The 17,797-nt window shown below is 49.3% G+C and overlaps 1 protein-coding gene across 2 annotated transcripts; it reads left to right on the forward strand.

Moving 5' to 3' along the window:
• Positions 1-1,845: 1,845 nt before the first annotated feature.
• Positions 1,846-15,919, forward strand: LOC307225214 (ciliary microtubule associated protein 1A-like). Of its 2 annotated transcripts, none has more exons than XM_079993089.1 (8): positions 1,846-2,026; positions 2,682-2,824; positions 6,190-6,435; positions 7,733-7,936; positions 9,925-10,026; positions 11,812-11,933; positions 13,755-13,895; positions 14,587-15,919. In XM_079993089.1, exons 3-8 carry the CDS (start codon positions 6,327-6,329, stop codon positions 14,665-14,667), a joined length of 759 nt encoding a protein of 252 aa, XP_079849215.1. In that variant the 5' UTR covers positions 1,846-2,026; positions 2,682-2,824; positions 6,190-6,326; the 3' UTR covers positions 14,668-15,919. The 2 variants fall into 2 exon arrangements, with proteins under 2 accessions (XP_079849215.1, XP_079849216.1); XM_079993090.1 differs by having other exon boundaries at positions 6,193-6,435.
• The last annotated feature ends 1,878 nt before the right edge of the window (positions 15,920-17,797 follow it).

Genomic DNA, 17,797 nt, shown 5'->3' on the forward strand with positions numbered 1-17,797 from the left:
GGATGATGGGAACTGTAGTCTCAAAACATCTGTAGGGCCGAGTTTGCCTATGTCTGGTGTAGCAGAAGCAAGCTGTGTGACCCTATTGATTTTACGGTTGTAGGATTGGAAGGGACCCCATGGCTCATCTCGTGAAACCCCCTGCAAGGCAGGGATCTCAGCTCTCGAATCCAGGACAGGTGGTCACCCAACCTCTGCTTAAAAATCTCCAAGGAAGGAGAGTTCGCTTCCTCCCCAGGGAGACCATCCCGCTGTCCGACGGCTCTTGCCGTCAACTCGGATGTGAGTTCATTTGCAAAGAAAATGGAAAAGGCAGTTCTCTGAGCATGTGTAATTCCAGCCAGCGGTTTTTGTTTCTTTAAATTTATATAGCGTTATTCACAGTGCTTTTTTCTGGGGGTTTGGGGTACGCAGGGGTACGCATACCCCTAAACGTTTTGTGAATCTTTGTACTTTTGTCCACTTACTGTATTTATTTTCCCTGATTCGAACCATAAAATGGTGGTTCTCTTGAGTCAAAAGGAGAGTTGTTGTTGTTGTTTAGTTGTTTAAAAGGTAAAGGTAAAGGTACCCCTGCCCGTACGGGCCAGTCTTGACAGACTCTGGGGTTGTGCGCCCATCTCACTTAAGAGGCCAGGGGCCAGCGCTGTCCGGAGACACTTCCGGGTCATGTGGCCAGCGTGACATCGCTGCTCTGGCGAGCCAGAGCCGCACACGGAAACGCCATTTACCTTCCCGCTGGTAAGCGGTCCCTATTTATCTACTTGCACCCGGAGGTGCTTTCGAACTGCTAGGTTGGCAGGCGCTGGGACCGAGCAGCGGGAGCGCACCCCGCCGCAGGGATTCGAACCGCCGACCTTTCAATCGGCAAGCCCTAGGCGCTGAGGCTTTAACCCACAGCGCCACCTGCGTCCCCGTTTAGTTGTTTAGTCGTGACCAACTCTTCGTGACCCCCTGGACCAGAGCACGCCAGGCACTCCTGTCTTCCACTGCCTCCCGCAGTTTGGTCAAACTCATGTTTGTAGCTTCGAGAACACTGTCCCACCATCTCGTCCTCTGTCGTCGCCTTCTCCTTGTGCCCTCCATCTTTCCCAACATCAGGGTCTTTTCCAGGGAGTCTTCTCTTCTCATGAGGTGACCAAAGTCTTGGAGCCTCAGCTTCAGGATCTGTCCTTCCAGTGAGCACTCAGGGCTGATTTCCTTCAGAATGGAGAGGTTTGATCTTCTTGCAGTCCATGGGACTCTCAGGAGTCTCCTCCAGCACCATAATTCAAAAGCATCCATTCTTTGGCGATCAGTCTTCTTTATGGTCCAGCTCTCACTTCCATACATCACTACTGGGAAAACCAAAGCTTGAACTATACGGACCTTTGTTGGCAAGGTGATGTCTCTGCTTTTTTGGATGCTGTCTAGGTTTGTCATTGCTTTTCTCCCAAGAAGCAGGTGCCTTTTAATTTCACGACTGCTGTGATCATGGAGCCCAAGAAAGTAAAATCTCTCACTGCCTCCATTTCTCCCCGTTCTACATTTTTTTAAAGAAAAAAAGTACTGAGTTATTCATAAAACCAAACTAAACCAGAGCCGCTTGCAACAATTGTTCATAAAACCATTCGATGGGGAAACCTGTTTTAAAAAATTGGAAACTCAATTACAATCACATTGCAACAAAAGAGAAACCCCGTAAAAGTGTTAAAATAAGAAGCCCGAGACCTACTAGGAGCCCGCCTGATACCTCCCTTCCCCGCCCGCTCTCTTGAACCCAGGACAGACTTTACGCAGGCAGACCAGAGGCGCTGGTTAGGGACGCAGCGGGCGCTGCGTTGGAGCCGCCCGACGGAACCGCCCCGGGACCGGGGAAAGGAGGAGGCGCCGTTGCCGGGAAACAGCGTACACACTGCGGGCCGGAGGGACGGAGGTTGGGGCAGCTCCGGGGCCGTCTCAGTCCGGTTGCCTCTCTCTCTCCGGGGTCCGCCTTGCGCCGAGCGGCGGTCCAGCAGCTCTCCCTGCCGTCCGCTCCCAGCCCCAGGTCGGTGCTCCGGGATCCCGTCCCGGTCTCCCGCAGGATCCATCCCTTCAGTGGCTGAGGATGAGACTTTTAAGCGGTGGGAATCCCACACCCCGTCGGGGATCGCTCCCCCTCTCCTTCCAAGATCTCCCCACCCCATTCCCGCTGGATCTCCTGGGATCTGTCCTCTCCTGGTTGGAAAGGCGGTGGGGGTGCCCTCGTCCGTCGCCCCATGTCTGGCTGGGATGAGTGGCAGAATATTGGGGGAGAAACTGGGGGGGTGGAATCGAGGTAACTGTGTTGCCAGGGGTTCTTTAGCCGAGATTCCTTCATGGGGCGTAGGGTGTGTGTGTGGACTAGATCAGGCATCCCCAAACTCGGCCCCTCCAGCTGTTTTGGGAGTACAGTTCCCATCATCCTTGACCACTGGTCCTGTTAGCTAGGGATGATGGGATTTGTAGTCCCAAAACAGCTGGAGGGCCGAGTTTGGGGGTGCCTGGACTAGATGGTTCTTGGGTCTCTTCCAACTCTACGATTCCCTGATTCTAGCGATTCCTCGGAGGTTTTTCCAGCAGAGGCTGGGGTTTTTAAGCTGTCATTCCCGCATTTGCAAAGAGCTTGGGGTCCCTTCCGACGTTACAGGTCTACGATTCCTTGGAATGACTCTCCCTTGCAGGGATTCCCTCGCCTGGACCGTCCACGGAAGGGACTCATCCAAACGGCTAGGCGAGTTTAGCTGAGGCTGCCCCGGCGCCAACGCTTCCCTGCTTACACCTGAGGACCTGGCCAGGTGATCCTCCAACAGCCTCAAGAGATCAGGTGAGGGGTCATTCCGAAACACCGCCTTAGAACTAAATTGCAATAAGATCTATATGCTTTATATAGGGGTCTATCATGTTCCCTGCATCTCTCTCTAGCCGTGATTCCTGCATTACAGGGTGGGGTGTGTATGTGTGAGTGGACACTTTGGGTTCCTTATAACCAGCGCTTTTTTCCTGGGGGTACGCATACCCCTAAACATTTTGTGAATTAAATTTGGCCTCATTGAGGGGCAGCATTTCAATAGGAGTAGGAAAATGAGAGCACCCCTAAACATTTGTTTAGAGGAAAAAAAGGAGCACTGCTTATAACGACTATGCTTTCCCTCTCATCGAAACATTTCCCTCTCTCTCTCTCTCTCTCTCTCTCTCTCTCTCTCTCTCTCTCTCTCTCTCGGATATGCATGAAGAAGATTAGGTGTTTCTCATGGCCTCAGGCAACCCCACCATCTCAAACAGGAACCTGGTGCCCTCCATTTTTAAATTTATTTCTTACAGCTCTTTTTTTTGTGCTCCAGCTTCCAGAGCTAGGCTGGCTGGGTCTCTCTCTCTCTGTGTGTGTGATGAATTAAAATAAGATAGCACAAAATACTTTGAAGCAACAGAAAACCCAAGGACTTAAAAATGTGAAATACCATATTTTTTGCTCTATAAGACTACTTTTTCCCTCCTAAAAAGTAAGGGGAAATGTGTGTGCATCTTATGGAGCGAATGCAGGCTGCGCAGCTATCCCAGAAGCCAGAACAGCAAGAGGGATTGCTGCTTTCACTGTGCAGCGATCCCTCTTGCTGTTCTGGCTTCTGAGATTCAGAATATTTTTTTTCTTGTTTTCCTCCTCCAAAAACTAGGTGCGTCTTGTAGTCTGGTGTGTCTTATAGAGCGAATAATACGGTAATTGTTTTAATAATCGGACTTGCCATTATTATTATTATTATTATTATTATTATCAGATAGGATCCTGGGGATTCCTCGTTGCCTGGTATCCAAACAACTCACTCGTCCAGGACAGATCTGACTTTGGCTAAAAAAGAACAAACTTCGAGGCGGGAGCAGCCAAGCTGGGTCACCTCTCACTTACTATGCATTTTGTGTAATAACTCTTCTTCCAGGAGGGCTAGAGACTGCCTTTTTATTATTATTAAAAAAAAATAGATTCCTGCATTTCTGTATGGGTTAGACCGGATGGCCTTCATGGCCCCTTCCAACTCTACAGTCCTGCGATTCCAGGAAGTTTTAAAGGGCAGGGGTTGGGTGTCCATCTGCCAGGCATTCTTTAGCTGTGTATGTGGGTGCTTTTGTGCAAAGAAGGACACTGCCCCCGCCTGCCGCCAGCGCATGGTCAATCTCTGTTTTGCTGTCCCCGCTGGCATGGCAACTGGGCTAGAGAGAGGAGGGAGAGAGAGAGAGAGAGAGACCCAGACAATGGCGTGTGTTTGCTGGTTTTGTTTGGAAACCATGTGGGAGACTAACCTGGCAGGCACAGAGAAAGAAGCAAATACAAAGCGCATTAAGGAATATGATTATGGCACAGGCTTCTGTCTACTTCATCAGATGCCTGGAATTATCCCAGGCCCTAAGGAAGTCAGACTATCCTCCACCAGGGCCAGGGCCTTCTCAGTGATGGCTCCGACCTGGTGGAATGCTCTGTCCCAGGAGACCAGGACCCTGCAGGATTTAACCTCCTTCCGCAGGGCCTGTAAGACAGAGCTATTCCACCTGGCTTTCAATTTGAACTTAGCCTGATCTTCTATTCCCCTTCCTTCCCTCCCCCTCCCCTTTTTATGAAGATTCCCCGCTCTGGGATCCCACAGCTAATTCTCCCCTGGTCTCCTCACTGGCCCAAGTAGGACTAACTTAGCCAGCTAGCCCTGGTGATCATCTAATGTTTATTGGATGGATTTCCCCCCTAAAATGATTTTGAATTTATTGTTATTCATGTTCTACACTGTATTATATGATGTTTTTTCTTGCATCAATTGTTTTAAATTTGTTGTTAGCTGCCCTGAGCCCAGTTTTCTGAACCGAGAAGGGTGGGGTATAAATAAAAAAATATTATTATTATTATCATCATCATCATCATCATCATCATCATTATGCATGCATAGAATCATAGAGTTGGAAGGGATCCCCTGGGTCATCTAGCCCAACCCCCGGCAATGCAGAAATCTCAGCTAAAGCATCCATGACAGGTAGCATGTGTGTGTGTGTGTGTGTGTGTGTGTGTGTGTGTGTGTGTTTGTGTGTGTGTTACTATCTGTAGTGGGAAATTGTCGCCTGCTCTGGGACTGCTTCTGGGTCACGGCCTGATCTGACCCCACAACTAAGAGGCGAGGGAGCTGGGAGTGTCAATGACTATGAGACTTTGAACAGCTGGAGCCAATTCATCAGATTTGTTGCATTCATTGAAATAAATAGCTGGGTTTTGCAGCGTTGTTTGTTGGCAGCCATATTTCTCGGGAGGCAACAGAAGAGTGCGCCTATGGGGGGTGAAGTCAAACTGATAAGTAGTTTGTAGAGACCAATGCGGGAGAGACATGTTTTGTTGCAGCTAGGGCAGAGGAAGGTGTCTGATGCACAGCTGTGAGTGCACCATGACATTTCTTATCTTTGCGCTCCTCCCAGCAGTCATTCCTCCCCTGCTCAGTGCTGTGGATGCATGACTTTGTGGGAATGTTGTGAGTAACAGGAGAGATTCTGGGCTGCATCAATAGGAGTATAGCATCTAGATCAAGGGAAGTAATAGTGCCACTGTATTCTGCTCTGGTCAGACCTCACCTGGAGTACTGTGTCCAGTTCTGGGCACCACAGTTCAAGGAGGACACTGACAAACTGGAACGTGTCCAGAGGAGGGCAACCAAAATGGTCAAAGGCCTGGAAACGATGCCTTATGAGGAACGGCTAAGGGAGCTGGGCATGTTTAGCCTGGAGAAGAGGAGGTTAAGGGGTGATATGATAGCCATGTTCAAATATATAAAAGGATGTCACATAGAGGAGGGAGAAAGGTTGTTTTCTGCTGCTCCAGAGAAGCGGACACGGAGCAATGGATCCAAACTACAAGAAAGAAGATTCCACCTAAACATTAGGAAGAACTTCCTGACAGTAAGAGCTGTTCGACAGTGGAATTTGCTGCCAAGGAGTGTGGTGGAGTCTCCTTCTTTGGAGGTCTTTAAGCAGAGGCTTGACAACCATATGTCAGGAGTGCTCTGATGGTGTTTCCTGCTTGGCAGGGGGTTGGACTCGATGGCCCTTGTGGTCTCTTCCAACTCTATGATTCTATGATTCTAGGATATATTGATTAGTATTATCCTTCCTAACTCACGCTAGCAAGTTTCTTCACTTAGCAGAGTGCATTCCCCTATTATACAGCAGGAAGAAGAAGAAGAAGAAGAAGAAGAAGAAGAGGAGGAGGAGGAGTTTGGATTTGATATCTCGCTTTATCACTACCCAAAGGAGTCTCAAAGCAGCTCACAATCTCCTTTCCCTTCCTCTCCCAAGACCGGAACATGTCGACAGATGTTTGGGTGGGGTCCTGGCGCCCCCACCGGCCCAGAGGGCCAATTGCTGCCCTCTACAGCAGCCCCGGGCCCAAATATGCTCTCCCATCAAATGTAGGTGAGTGAATTTGGGGTGGGGACAAAGTCCAGCTTTCAAACCCTAGAATGGGCTAAACCGGAGCAGCCCACCCAGCACAGAAACGACTTGTGCAACTGCTTGCCGCTGGATGTTGCGGCGGGCATGGGAATAAAAGGCTGAAAAAGGACAGGAGGTGTCAGCTCAGGAGGGAAACGTCAACCACTTGCAGAAAACAAAAACTAGTTCTCCAAGACAGCGTCGCTCTTGGGACAAGCAAGAGGGGGCAGCCAGTTGTCATTGCTCTCCCTGCTTTTGAGCTTTGCTGTGATTGCTCACAGGATTTTAAAAACTGGTTCTTGAAAAGTGGTGGTTGGGAAGAAACTGTACCAAAACAATATTTTATGCTAAAAATTCCCTTCCCCCATATATTTTCGTTAGGGAGAATGCATAAAAATAGTTCTCATGCAATATCTTGTATTAAACTTAATTTTTTTTTAAAATTGACTAAATGCTTTCAATTCGATTTTGAGCAAATATGCAATTAATGGTTACTGTTTTGAATTTTGTTGGGTTATTAGCTTCCCTAGCGAGTGATGAAAGCTGCTATTCTGCATTATGTATTTATAAATAATAATAATAATAATAATAATAATAATAATAATAATAATTTATTTGTATACTGCCCGCCCGGCTGGGCTTCCCCAGCCACTCTGGGCAGCTTCCAATAAAACATTAAAATACAGTAATGCATCAAACATTAAAAGCTTCCCTAAACAGGGCTGCCTTCAGATGTCTTCTAAATGTCTGGTAGTTGTTTTTCTCTTTGACATCTGGTGGGAGAGCATTCCACAGGGCAGGTGCCACTACCGAGAAGGCCCTCTGCCTGGTTCCCTGTAGTTTTGCTTCTCACAGTGAGGGAACCGCCAGAAGGTCATTGGCTCTGGAACTCAGTGTCCAGGCAGAACGATGGGGATGGAGACGCTCCTTCAGGTCTACTGGACCGAGGCCGTTTAGGGCTTTCAAGGTCAGCACCAACACTTTGAATTGTGCTCGGAAACATAATGGGAGCCAATGTAGGTCTTTCAAGACCGGTGTTATATGGTCTCGGCAGCCGCTCCCAGTCACCAGTCTAGCTGCTGCATTCTGGATAAGTTGCAGTTTCTGGGTCACCTTCATAGGGTTCGGGAGGGGGCCCTAGGGTGTGTTTATGGAACCTAGCGGGCAGTGGCCCAAAAATGTTTGGCAACCACTGGGGTAGAGCATCACCCACCCACCCCCGCCATGTCTCTCTGGCTCAACGTCTAACCTTCCATCCCTGCTGCTGCTCTCCTTGCAGGCTACCAACTGCATGACCCTTCTCGCACCCGGGCCCCAGCCTACAGCTTTGGCACTCGCCACTCCCAGGACCAAGAGAGCTGCTCCCCCGGCCCGGGCTACCTCATCCCAACCAACATGACCATGAGGGGCAGGGCTGGGATTCCTGCTTATTCCATCTACGGACGCCCCAAGGACGTGCCGCCTTTTAGGACTCCGGGGCCAGGTCTGTCTTGAAATCTGGGCCTGAGGCACCCCATTTGTGCTGGTCCCGGGGGGGGGGGGGGCGGTTACCGTGCGGCGTGGTCTAAGTCTGGTCCTAGGTCGAGGGTATGGAGGCTGTCTGTTAGGGGTGAAGCGAGGTCCAAAGCGAGGAGTCGGGCATGGTCAGGAACTCTGGCAGGAGAGCAGGTCAGGGTACCAGCAGGAACAGGCTAGCAACAATGTTGCTCCCGCAACCTTGGACTGGGGCTGACTGGCTTTTATCTGTCCCGAGGCATAGGGCGGCCCCGGTCCACAGGTGACTCGCCTCTCCTGGCCTGAAGGCAAGCACTCCTCCTGCGAGAACTTAGTTCCCTCCGCCTCTTTGCCCTGAGCCTCTGCAGCTCCGGAGAGGCTGGACGGTTACTGGACCCAGACTCAACCTCACCTTCCCCTGACAGGGCTGAGAGAGGCACACCTGCAGGCAATGGGTCCTCCATCACCTCCCGAGCCAGAGCAGATTCTGCTGGTGTCTGCTCCTGAGGATCCGGCACAGGTGAGGGCACTTCAGGTTCAAGCCCCAGCCCTGACTCAGCCAGCCCTGGAGGCAGGGACTCCTGTGCAGGCTGGGATTCCTCAGGTTCAGCCTCTGAATCCGATTCCCAGGCCATCACACCATTGTAGGAATAACGAGGACGACGGGAGGTTGAATGCAAGTGAGCTGTGCAGACGCACTCTGGCAAGCATGCTCCAAGCAAGCTGCCGACTAGCACTGCAGAGGCTCCTTTTATTAGCAGAAGTCAACAATTGGAAACAGTAGTGAGACAGGGGGTTCAACGGGGGTTAGAGTTAGCGAAGAGGCACTTCCCTTTTTTAAATAAATAAATAAATAAGTTTTCCATTTAACAATCCAATCATATCACATTAATTATTCCAAATTATACCAATACATATCATAAAGTCCAAATATTTTGCCAAATTATAAATTTTTGTTGGGGGTTCCCATGCTTCGAGTTCAGTCGGGTCCAATCATCTTATATTTCTGCTGCTTTTAGTGTTCACCAGTCCCATCTTTGGATCTTCCTTTTGTTATCCTTTTTCTTCTTAATAGCCTCTGAGTTGTTTCCACAAGCGAGTTAAAGTAAGCAATATTTTGCTTCTGTGTGAACTTTGTAAGGCTCTCCCTTTTTTTAAAGCTGGTAAGTCTTTTGTTTGCCATAAATCCTCACACGCTGATCCAAAAGTCCTCCTCGAGCAGCAGACGCCATCATTCTCAGTTCCGATGAAATAAAATCTAGGCGTTTGCTCATTAATTTTCCCAGACAGGTTGCATCATAAATTAGGCTTTTCAGGGAAGGATTTGCCAGGTCGAACATAGAATACAAACATGATAACAGAGTAGTGGCTCGCCTCCCACTTTGACTTTTAATCTCGCAACATAGTCTGTCTCATAATGGCGGATCCCGATTAAAACCTGCGTCACAAGAGAGCCTTTTATTTTCTTTCCAGATCTTTCAAAAAACAAAGGCTTTAGTTGATATTTTTTATTTCCACACAGTTTATTTTCCAATCTCACTTGTTATAAGTCGTATGATGGTTCTCCTAGGGGAGGGGTTGTTAGGTAATATCGTAATAAGCGAAGAGGCACTTCCCAAGCTGGTCGCCCCATTTTTCTTTTGGGAAGAAAGGGAGCAGCCGCAAGACCAAAACTCCCCTTTCTAACTCAGCCGTATTCCGATGTTCTTCCATTGGGGAAGGTGGAGCAAACTTGCTTTTCTGCAGCTCTGGAGGAGATGGATTCAAGTTACAAGAAGGGAGATGGTGACTGAGCCTTAGGAATAACTTCCTGGTGGAACGGATTCCTTCAGAAGGTGGTGGACTCTCCATCGGAGGTTTATTAACAGGGGTTCGTACAGAGAATCATAGAGTTAAAGAGCTGGAAGGGACTGAATGTCAACACTCCTCCGTGCCCTTCTGCACCCTGATCAGATTGTGCGTCTCTGCTTCCAACAGGCTGCTATTCCCCGGAGAAAGCAGGGAGATGGGCCTACCGCTCTGCCCCAATGTACTCCCTTGCCTACCGGACGAAGGAATTCCAGAACGACCAGACACCAGGTGAGAGAGAGGACGCCAGGTGGGAAGAGTGTTTGCAGACAAAGGTAAAAATGACATTTACTGGTTATAAGAAAAAAATTGCTCCTTTTCCCTTATGGGGTATCCAAGAGCCCGTACAGAGTCCTTAAGCGGGCTCCCTATTGGTAAGAGAAAATAACAGAGGCCAACCAGAGTATATTGAGAAGAAAAGCGGCTGTTGTTGTTGTTTAGTCGTTTAGTCGTGTCCGCCTCTTTGTGACCCCCTGGAGCAGAGCACGCCAGGCCCTCCTGTCTTCCACTGCCTCCCGCAGTTTGGTCAGACTCATGCTGGTAGCTTCGAGAACACTGTCCAACCATCTCGTCCTCTGTTGTCCCCTTCTCCTTGTGCCCTCCATCTTCCCCAACATCAGGGTCTTTTCCAGGGAGTCTTCTCTTCTCATGAGGTAGCCAAAGTATTGGAGCCTCAGCTTCACGATCTGTCCTTCCAGTGGGCAGTCAGGGCTGATTTCCTTCAGAATGAAGAGGTTTGATCTTCTCGCAGTCCATGGGACTCTCAAGAGTCTCCTCCAGCACCATAATTCAAAAGCATCAATTCTTTGGTGATCAGCCTTCTTTATGGTCCAGCTCTCACTTCCGTATATCACTACTGGGAAAACCCGAGCTAGTAAGCCTGATTTTCTTCAAGAAACTGTTGTAACAGGGTCCCCACTCACCACACGCAGAAGAGAGGAGAACCCTGAACAATGGTGTGCAAGCCCCTATATAGACTTTTGAAACTGCCCACCCTGTAGCCCAAGACCACCCCCAGAAACATCATATATACATCACAGAAGGATGCAGTCTACAGCGGAAATCCTGTTTGCCAGGATACCTGATAATGGTTACTGACTGCATTACCTGGGGAGTCTGGCCATTCTTTTGTGATGGTTAATACTTTAGTTCCTGAAACCAGGTCACAGGCTCACCTTATTCATACACAAATACACCCTTAAGACAGGTAAGCAAAAGACTTCCCCCATTTCCTACCTCCTTGCAGAGAAATATTTGAGGTCAATTTGGGGGAGTCCAAATGGCTTCAGGATTGCTCTCCTGTACTATTTCAAACACATGGTTTATATACAGTGGTACCTTGGTTTACGAACTTCATCCATTCTGGAAGTCCATTCTTAAACCAAAGCGTTCTTAAACCAAGGTGTGCTTTCCCATAGCAGCGGGGGACTCAATTTACAAATGGAACACACTCAACATGTTCTGCTTCCAAGGCAAAGCTCACAAACCAAAACACCTACTTCCAGGTTTGCAGTGTTCTTAATCCAAGTTGTTCATAAACTAAGCTGCTCTTAAACCAAGGTACCACTGTACTTACATATGTGTTTGCCTTGTACATTTATGAACATTTAATTTATATTTGAGACCTTAGAATTCTTATAACACCGCTTTGGCCTGAGTGACATGGACCCAGTGGAGGCTCTCAAATTTCAGTGGTGCCCTGTGCAATGTGATAATTCAGTGCCCCCCTGGCTTTCGCGCTCCGTTCTATAGCATTATGGTGGCGCCCCCAGCAGCACAGCGCCCAGTGCTGTTAAACTGGCCGCACTACCCTTAAAATACCTCTGTTGGACTTGGACTGGTGGTTTGGCTCAGTATGGGGTAGTTTCATACGTCTCTATTTTGGAAAGGCCATTGCAGCTCAGCAATAGAAGGTTTGCTTTGAGTGCAGAAGGTTCCAGGTTCTCACATGCTTCTATACATTCCCATATGCCCCACTGAATCTCTTCTCTCCACTTCCCGCCCCCCCACCTCTAGGGCCTGCAGCCTACTGGCTCCCCCCCATGCTGGGGCCCAATGTGGTTGGCAAGACCTCAGCCCCCAATTTCTCCATTTATGGGCGCAAGTCAATCGGCAGCTTCTATGAGGACCTCAGCAAGGTGAGTAGCCGAATGGACAGGTTTTGAAGACCATGGAGTGAGAGATTTAGGAAATCCTCTTCCCCCTTGCAGGTGACCTTGACATTGTCTGATGAATGCACAACCAATAAATCCAGGGTAGTTATTTTACTACATGCATTGATCTGGTTCTTAAACAAAAGAGTAAGAATATTTTCAAACAGGAGATTATTTTCAAACATTTAAGTCAGAGGTCAGCAACCTAAGGCCCATGGGCCAGAAGTGGCCCATGGGGTCGCTTAACCAGCCCATGAGCCGCCCCCGAACCATGCCCGTCATGGGGATTCAAACCACCAACCTTCTGATCGCAAGTCCTAGGCTCTGTGGTTTAACCCACAGTGCCACCCGTGTCCCTTATGCTGTACATTAAAGCTTCTTTAGATTAGGAAGAAGCCATGTATGGACTGTTATTTTTGCACCTACACAAGGCACACACTGTTGCTGCGATGCTCTGCTTGCAGCTGGGAGAAGCCCAAAGGCACAGAGGAAGCGTGCCGGATGCCAGAAAACTTCATAGGTCACGACAGTTGCCTGCGTAACCCAACAGAGTCTTCCCATCCCTTTGGTAACTTCACAGATAAGAATTAACAAGCAGCTGATAGATTTATAGTCCTTTTATTACAGCAACCATGCTGCAAGCACAAATGCACAGCTCTCTGCAAGAAGGGCAGTTGGCTAGTCTAATCCTCCTTCTGGCTTCCACAGCATTTGGGGCACCAGTGGGAATTTCCTCTGACTCCTTTGTTCTCTGATACGTTTGGACCTCCGTGTCCTTGATAAGGGGGTGTTCCCCATGCTCTTAAGTGATGTCCTAGCTAGCTGCTCCCTCCCTTCTCGTTCTGTCTTCATTATCTCGTAACTGGGCAACTCCCCTATAAGCTGTTCAGCTTCTGCCTCTCTCTCTGTTTCTCAACATGCTGTGGACAAGGGGTGGGAGTGACTCTTTCCCTTCCAGCTCTCCATCGGAGAGAAGCTGGTCTGCTGTAATAAACGAAAATCTGCCCTTATTCCCTTATGGGGGAACACAAGAGCCCTTATAGAGTCCTTTGTAGGTTCTCCATCGGTTGGAGAAAATAGCAGAGGCCAAGCAGAGAATATTAAGAAGCAAAGCAGCTCGTAAGCCTGATCTTTATTGAACTGTTGCAACAGGGTACTCCCCTCACACGCAGGAAAGGAGGAGGACCCAGAACAAAGGTGTGCCCCCCCCCTTATATAGACATTTTAAATTGCCCACCCTGGAGTCCAAGACCACCCCCAGAAACACCATACATACATCACAGAAGGGGTGTAGCTCAAGACCACCCCCCAGACACATCATACCTACATCACAGAAAGGTGGTCTACAACAGAAATCTGAGTGCGTTGTTTACCGCCTGTCTGGCAGACCTGTTAATGGTCACTTGATTGGATACCCTGGGGAGCCTAGCCAGTCTTTTGTAATGATAAATACTTAGTTCCTGAGCCACAGGCTCACCCTATTCATACACAGACATACTCTAAAGACAGGATTTGTGAAGGAAAAGACATTGGGGAGGCTTTTCCATTTTCCCTTGACCTTGCAGAGAAAACATTTGGTCAGTTTGGGAGACAAAATGGTTTCAGGGTTGTTTTCCTGTGCTGCTTCAGACATGTGGTTTGTATATTTATGTATGTATTTCCTTGGTACATTAATGAACATTTATTCTATATATAAAACCTTAATTTTTTTATTTCACTGCCATAGAAGGCATTCCCCAGTCCTTGTCTCCCGACCATTCCCTGACACCTACTGACCCTTTCCCCACCCCCCTCTTTGAACGACAGACACCAGGGCCCTGCAACTACCGCCTGGTGGATCCCAGCGTCTACAAGAAACGGCCGCCACAGTTCAGCATGCTAGCACGCAACATGCCCCCAGGAGACAACACTTTGAAGCCGGGTCCAGGAGCCTACAGCCCCGAGAAGGTGAGGGCAGGTGGCAGCAGAAGGCATTATGGTGGTGGCGGATGCAGCTGTCCTGTAGCAAAGATGTGGGTCTTATGGGGTGGTGGGAGAGGGGGCTACCACAGCAGGAGAACTGGAGTCGGCAAGATGAGCTTCATCAGCCTCTCCCTCCTCTGAGGAACCAACCTCTGCAAGCAGGAGCAGATGACCTGGCCAGGAACATGACACTTTATGTGTTTATTAAATTTATATCCTGTATGGTATGGGGTTGGAATAGATGACCCTTGGGGGTGTTGTAAACAAAAGGGGTACCTTCCAACTCTACAATTCCATGATTCTATGATATCCCACATTCCCTCCAACAAGCTCAAGGTGGCACGCATAGCTCTCCCCTTTTTAAAATCTTCACAACAACCCTGCAAGGTAGGTGAGTCTGAGAGGCTGTGACTAGCCTTAGGCCATACAACCGTAGCATTGTAGAGTTGGAAGGGACCCCCAGCGCTCATCTAGCCAACCCCCTGTAATGCAGATCACACCCCGTGAGCTTCATGGTCAAGTAGGGGCAATTTGAGGCCTGGTTTCCAAGGTCCTAGTCTGACGCTCTAACCACTGCACCAGCTTTCCAGCCGCTCTCCATTGTTCGGTGCCCCCACCCCTTCCCTTCCGCTGGCGGTGCCTAACCCTGCCCCTCCATCTCTCCTTCCTCCTGCAGCACACCCAGCAACGTGGCTTGACCTTCGGGATCCGCCACTCGGACTACGTGGCTCCTCTCATTGTGGAGGTGGCAGATTAAACTGGCTCCATCGGTGAGGACGGTCTGGACAAGAAAGATTCCTTTGGAAACATATGGATCTCTCGGTGCTTTGTGTTGCTGCTGGGGATTGGGGCCTGGGGAGGGAAGTGGGGTGGGCAGCATCCAAGGCCTGCAGGGAGGGGGGGTCCCTCAGAGCTGGGGGGCCTGGGTTCAGTGAGGCTCATAGCCTACCCTCTCAGTTCCTTTGGGAAACTGCTGCACCTTTGATTCTCCCTGTTCCCAGATCCTTTGACTGCATTGCTTTGATCCATTCACCCCTTAGTCACCCCAGTTTTCTCTAAGGATGTGTGAGCTGAGGAAGGTCCAGGAAGGCTGCGCAGTGAGATGGGGGCAGGAGGGAAATATCTTCCTATTTGTACCTCACAGCTATTATAGCAGAACCTCGGTTTTCAAACGTAATCCATTCCAGAAGACCATTCGAGTTGCGAAATGTTCGAAAACTAAGGATCAATGGGTGGTTCCATTGAAAAAATGGAAAAACACACACCGGAAGCCGTTTGACTTCCGAGGCGTGTTCAAAAACGGAAGCAATCACTTATGGGTTTTTGGCGTTCAGCTTCTGAGACGCTCGAAAACCAAGGTTCCACTATACAGTCATACCTCATGTTATGTATGCTTCATGTTACGTCTTTTCAGGTTGTGTCCTGTGGCGACCCAGAAGTACCGGAAAGGGTTACTTCCGGGTTTTGCTGCTCGCACATGCGCACAAGCACCAAATCATGCCACGCACCTGCGCAGATACGGCGCTTCAGGTTGCGGGCTTTTCATGTTGCGAATGCGAACGGGCCTCTGGAACAGATCCTGTTCTCAACCAGAGGTACCACTGCATCTCGGTTTTGTGTGCTTGAATCCAAATTCTGTGCCCAGAAAGGCTGAATTCTGCAATCTGTATGAATTACATAGTTAGAAAACATTACGGATCTTCCCCAGTTTGCATCCTCTGCTCTCCTTCCGCCAGTCAAGGGATCCCACCTCAGTTTTGTGCCAAACTGGCCTCTCCAGACTCCATGCCTCCGAGGTAGACTCACATCCCAGAAGTGAAATGACCTTTCCTTGGCTCTGACTCCCTGACTCCTCTGACATCACCTTAAGCCCATTTGCCAGGTGCTAGCCCTGCAGACCTCTTCTTCCCAAGACTGTGCAAAGGTTGCTGCTTGTATAGTCCCCGGTTCATTGATTAAAAAGAAACGTGCCAACAAAATACTTTGCAAGACGATTGGGATGATACAAATGGTGTGTGACTCTTTCTTGTCTTGGGGTTGTTGTATGAAAATCCTTGGGCTCACTTGGATTTGACAAACAAAGACACCAGCCAAGAATACTGGAGCAAAACAGCAGCTTGCGGGCACATGCGCTAAACCCTGTCTGTGGTGCCTACCCCTTTTCCCCAAATGATGAGATAAGAGACCAGAGTGTGGGTTCAAATTGGCCACAACTTTATTGAGCTTCAGAAGTGGGGAACTTGGCACAGGCCTTGGCAGGCAACCCTCTCAGCCCGCCTGGATATGCAGGCAGTTGAGGCCCAGTGAGAGGGAACTGCAAAGCGCAAACTTACACAGCATGCCCTTTCACCGCTGCTCTAGGGCCAGGGACTCGTGGGTTTTGCCCTTTAATGGGCCCTGCAAATGCCACCGCATGGGGAGGGAGCATGAATGCATCACCCCTGACTTGCTGCTAGACTAAAGGATACCTTGCCAAGGCCTAAAACCGGCAAGGTTGTGACGAAATGCTATGGGGAAGGCGAAACCTGCCAATGCAGGGAAAATTCCTTCCCGGTTCTGAATACAGCAACCATCTGACAACCGCAGCAGTGCCCGCTGACCTGAAACACAAAATATTAGCCTGTAAGGAAAGAATCATTAATTTGAAGACCGCTGACCTAGGATGAAATTATGGAGGCAAGAAATTATTAATTTGAGGGAGGGAGGGTGGGTGGGTGGGTGATCCTGGAAGGAGGAACAGCAAAAGAGTCCGTCTCTTTTCTTTTGGCCGAGGGCAGGTCAAAGGCCGGCCCAAGCCGGTGGGTCTTCTACCCACCTCATGGAAGAAGCAGGAAGAAGCCTCAAACAAAGGATGGCTCCCACTTTTATAAGTTTCCCCTTATACCCATAACACCCTTAGTGAAGCATCATGCATACATCACAAATACATCATGGTTATGTAACATTATGGGAGGGGGTTTCCGGCAGAAACCTGATCATCAGGTTTGCCCCCATCTCTCCCTTGCCCTCCACCTCACACCCATCAAGTGATACAATAGGAATATTGACATGTCCCTGGTTTTCCCTGTCAGGTAATCACACTTCTTTGTCCTGACCGAGAGGACAACCCACCCGCGTCCCTGCTCTATCTTACAATCATAGAATTGCAGAGTTGTCCACAGGGCTCCCCAGACATTCATTTTCTCCTCTCATGAAATGATTGAGCAACGATAGCCAAGACCAGTGCAATAATTGATTGCGGCAGGTTAATCGACAGCCCAACCTCCTGGGAGCCAATGAGAAAAGGAGAAAGCAAGAGGTGGACTCCTGGCCACAGATGACCTTTGCTTTGTAAGTGACAGGACAGAACAAAGGCACTCTCGGGGGGGTCGGTGCTGCAAGAGAAACCATTGGCTTTTCCGCTTTGCAAGCAGACCAACTTGCAACCTTCTTTCCGTGTTGATGACCAGCTTGTGGGAGAGGGAATCTGGGGCTCAGAGAGGCTGAGAGAGATACAATGGGCCCCAGAAGGTCCTGGTGGGCAGCACACTTAGGGCTGCTGCAGACTTAAAGCAACACCCACTCCTTCCGTTGAACTTTGTGACCTCCCCAAATGAGCTGTTATCTCACAGAGGGCTTGCAATAGCTGGGATTGTTGTTGTTTAGTCGTTGAGTTGTGTCCGACTCTTCGTGACGCCATGGACCAGAGCATGCCAGGCACTCCTGTCTTCCATTGCCTCCCGCAATTTGGTCAAACTCATGCTGGTAGCTTCGAGAACACTGTCCCACCATCTTGTCCTCTGTCATCCCCTTCTCCTTGGGCCCTCCATCTCTCCCAACATCAGGGTCTTTTCCAGTGAGTCTTCTCTTCTCATGAGGTGGCCAAAGTCTTGGAGCCTCAGCTTCAG

The sequence above is a fragment of the Podarcis cretensis genome, assembly GCF_951804945.1.
Source record: "Podarcis cretensis genome assembly, chromosome: 10".
Lineage (NCBI taxonomy): Eukaryota > Metazoa > Chordata > Lepidosauria > Squamata > Lacertidae > Podarcis > Podarcis cretensis.

Coding starts and splice junctions, on each gene's coding strand:
- LOC307225214 (XM_079993089.1), top strand. CDS start 6,327: ATGTCGACAGATGTTTGGGTGGGGTCCTGGCGCCCCCACCGGCCCAGA. Junction 7,937..9,924: donor TTTTAGGACTCCGGGGCCAG/GTCTGTCTTGAA, acceptor TGCTTCCAACAG/GCTGCTATTCCCCGGAGAAA. Junction 10,027..11,811: donor CCAGAACGACCAGACACCAG/GTGAGAGAGAGG, acceptor CCCCACCTCTAG/GGCCTGCAGCCTACTGGCTC.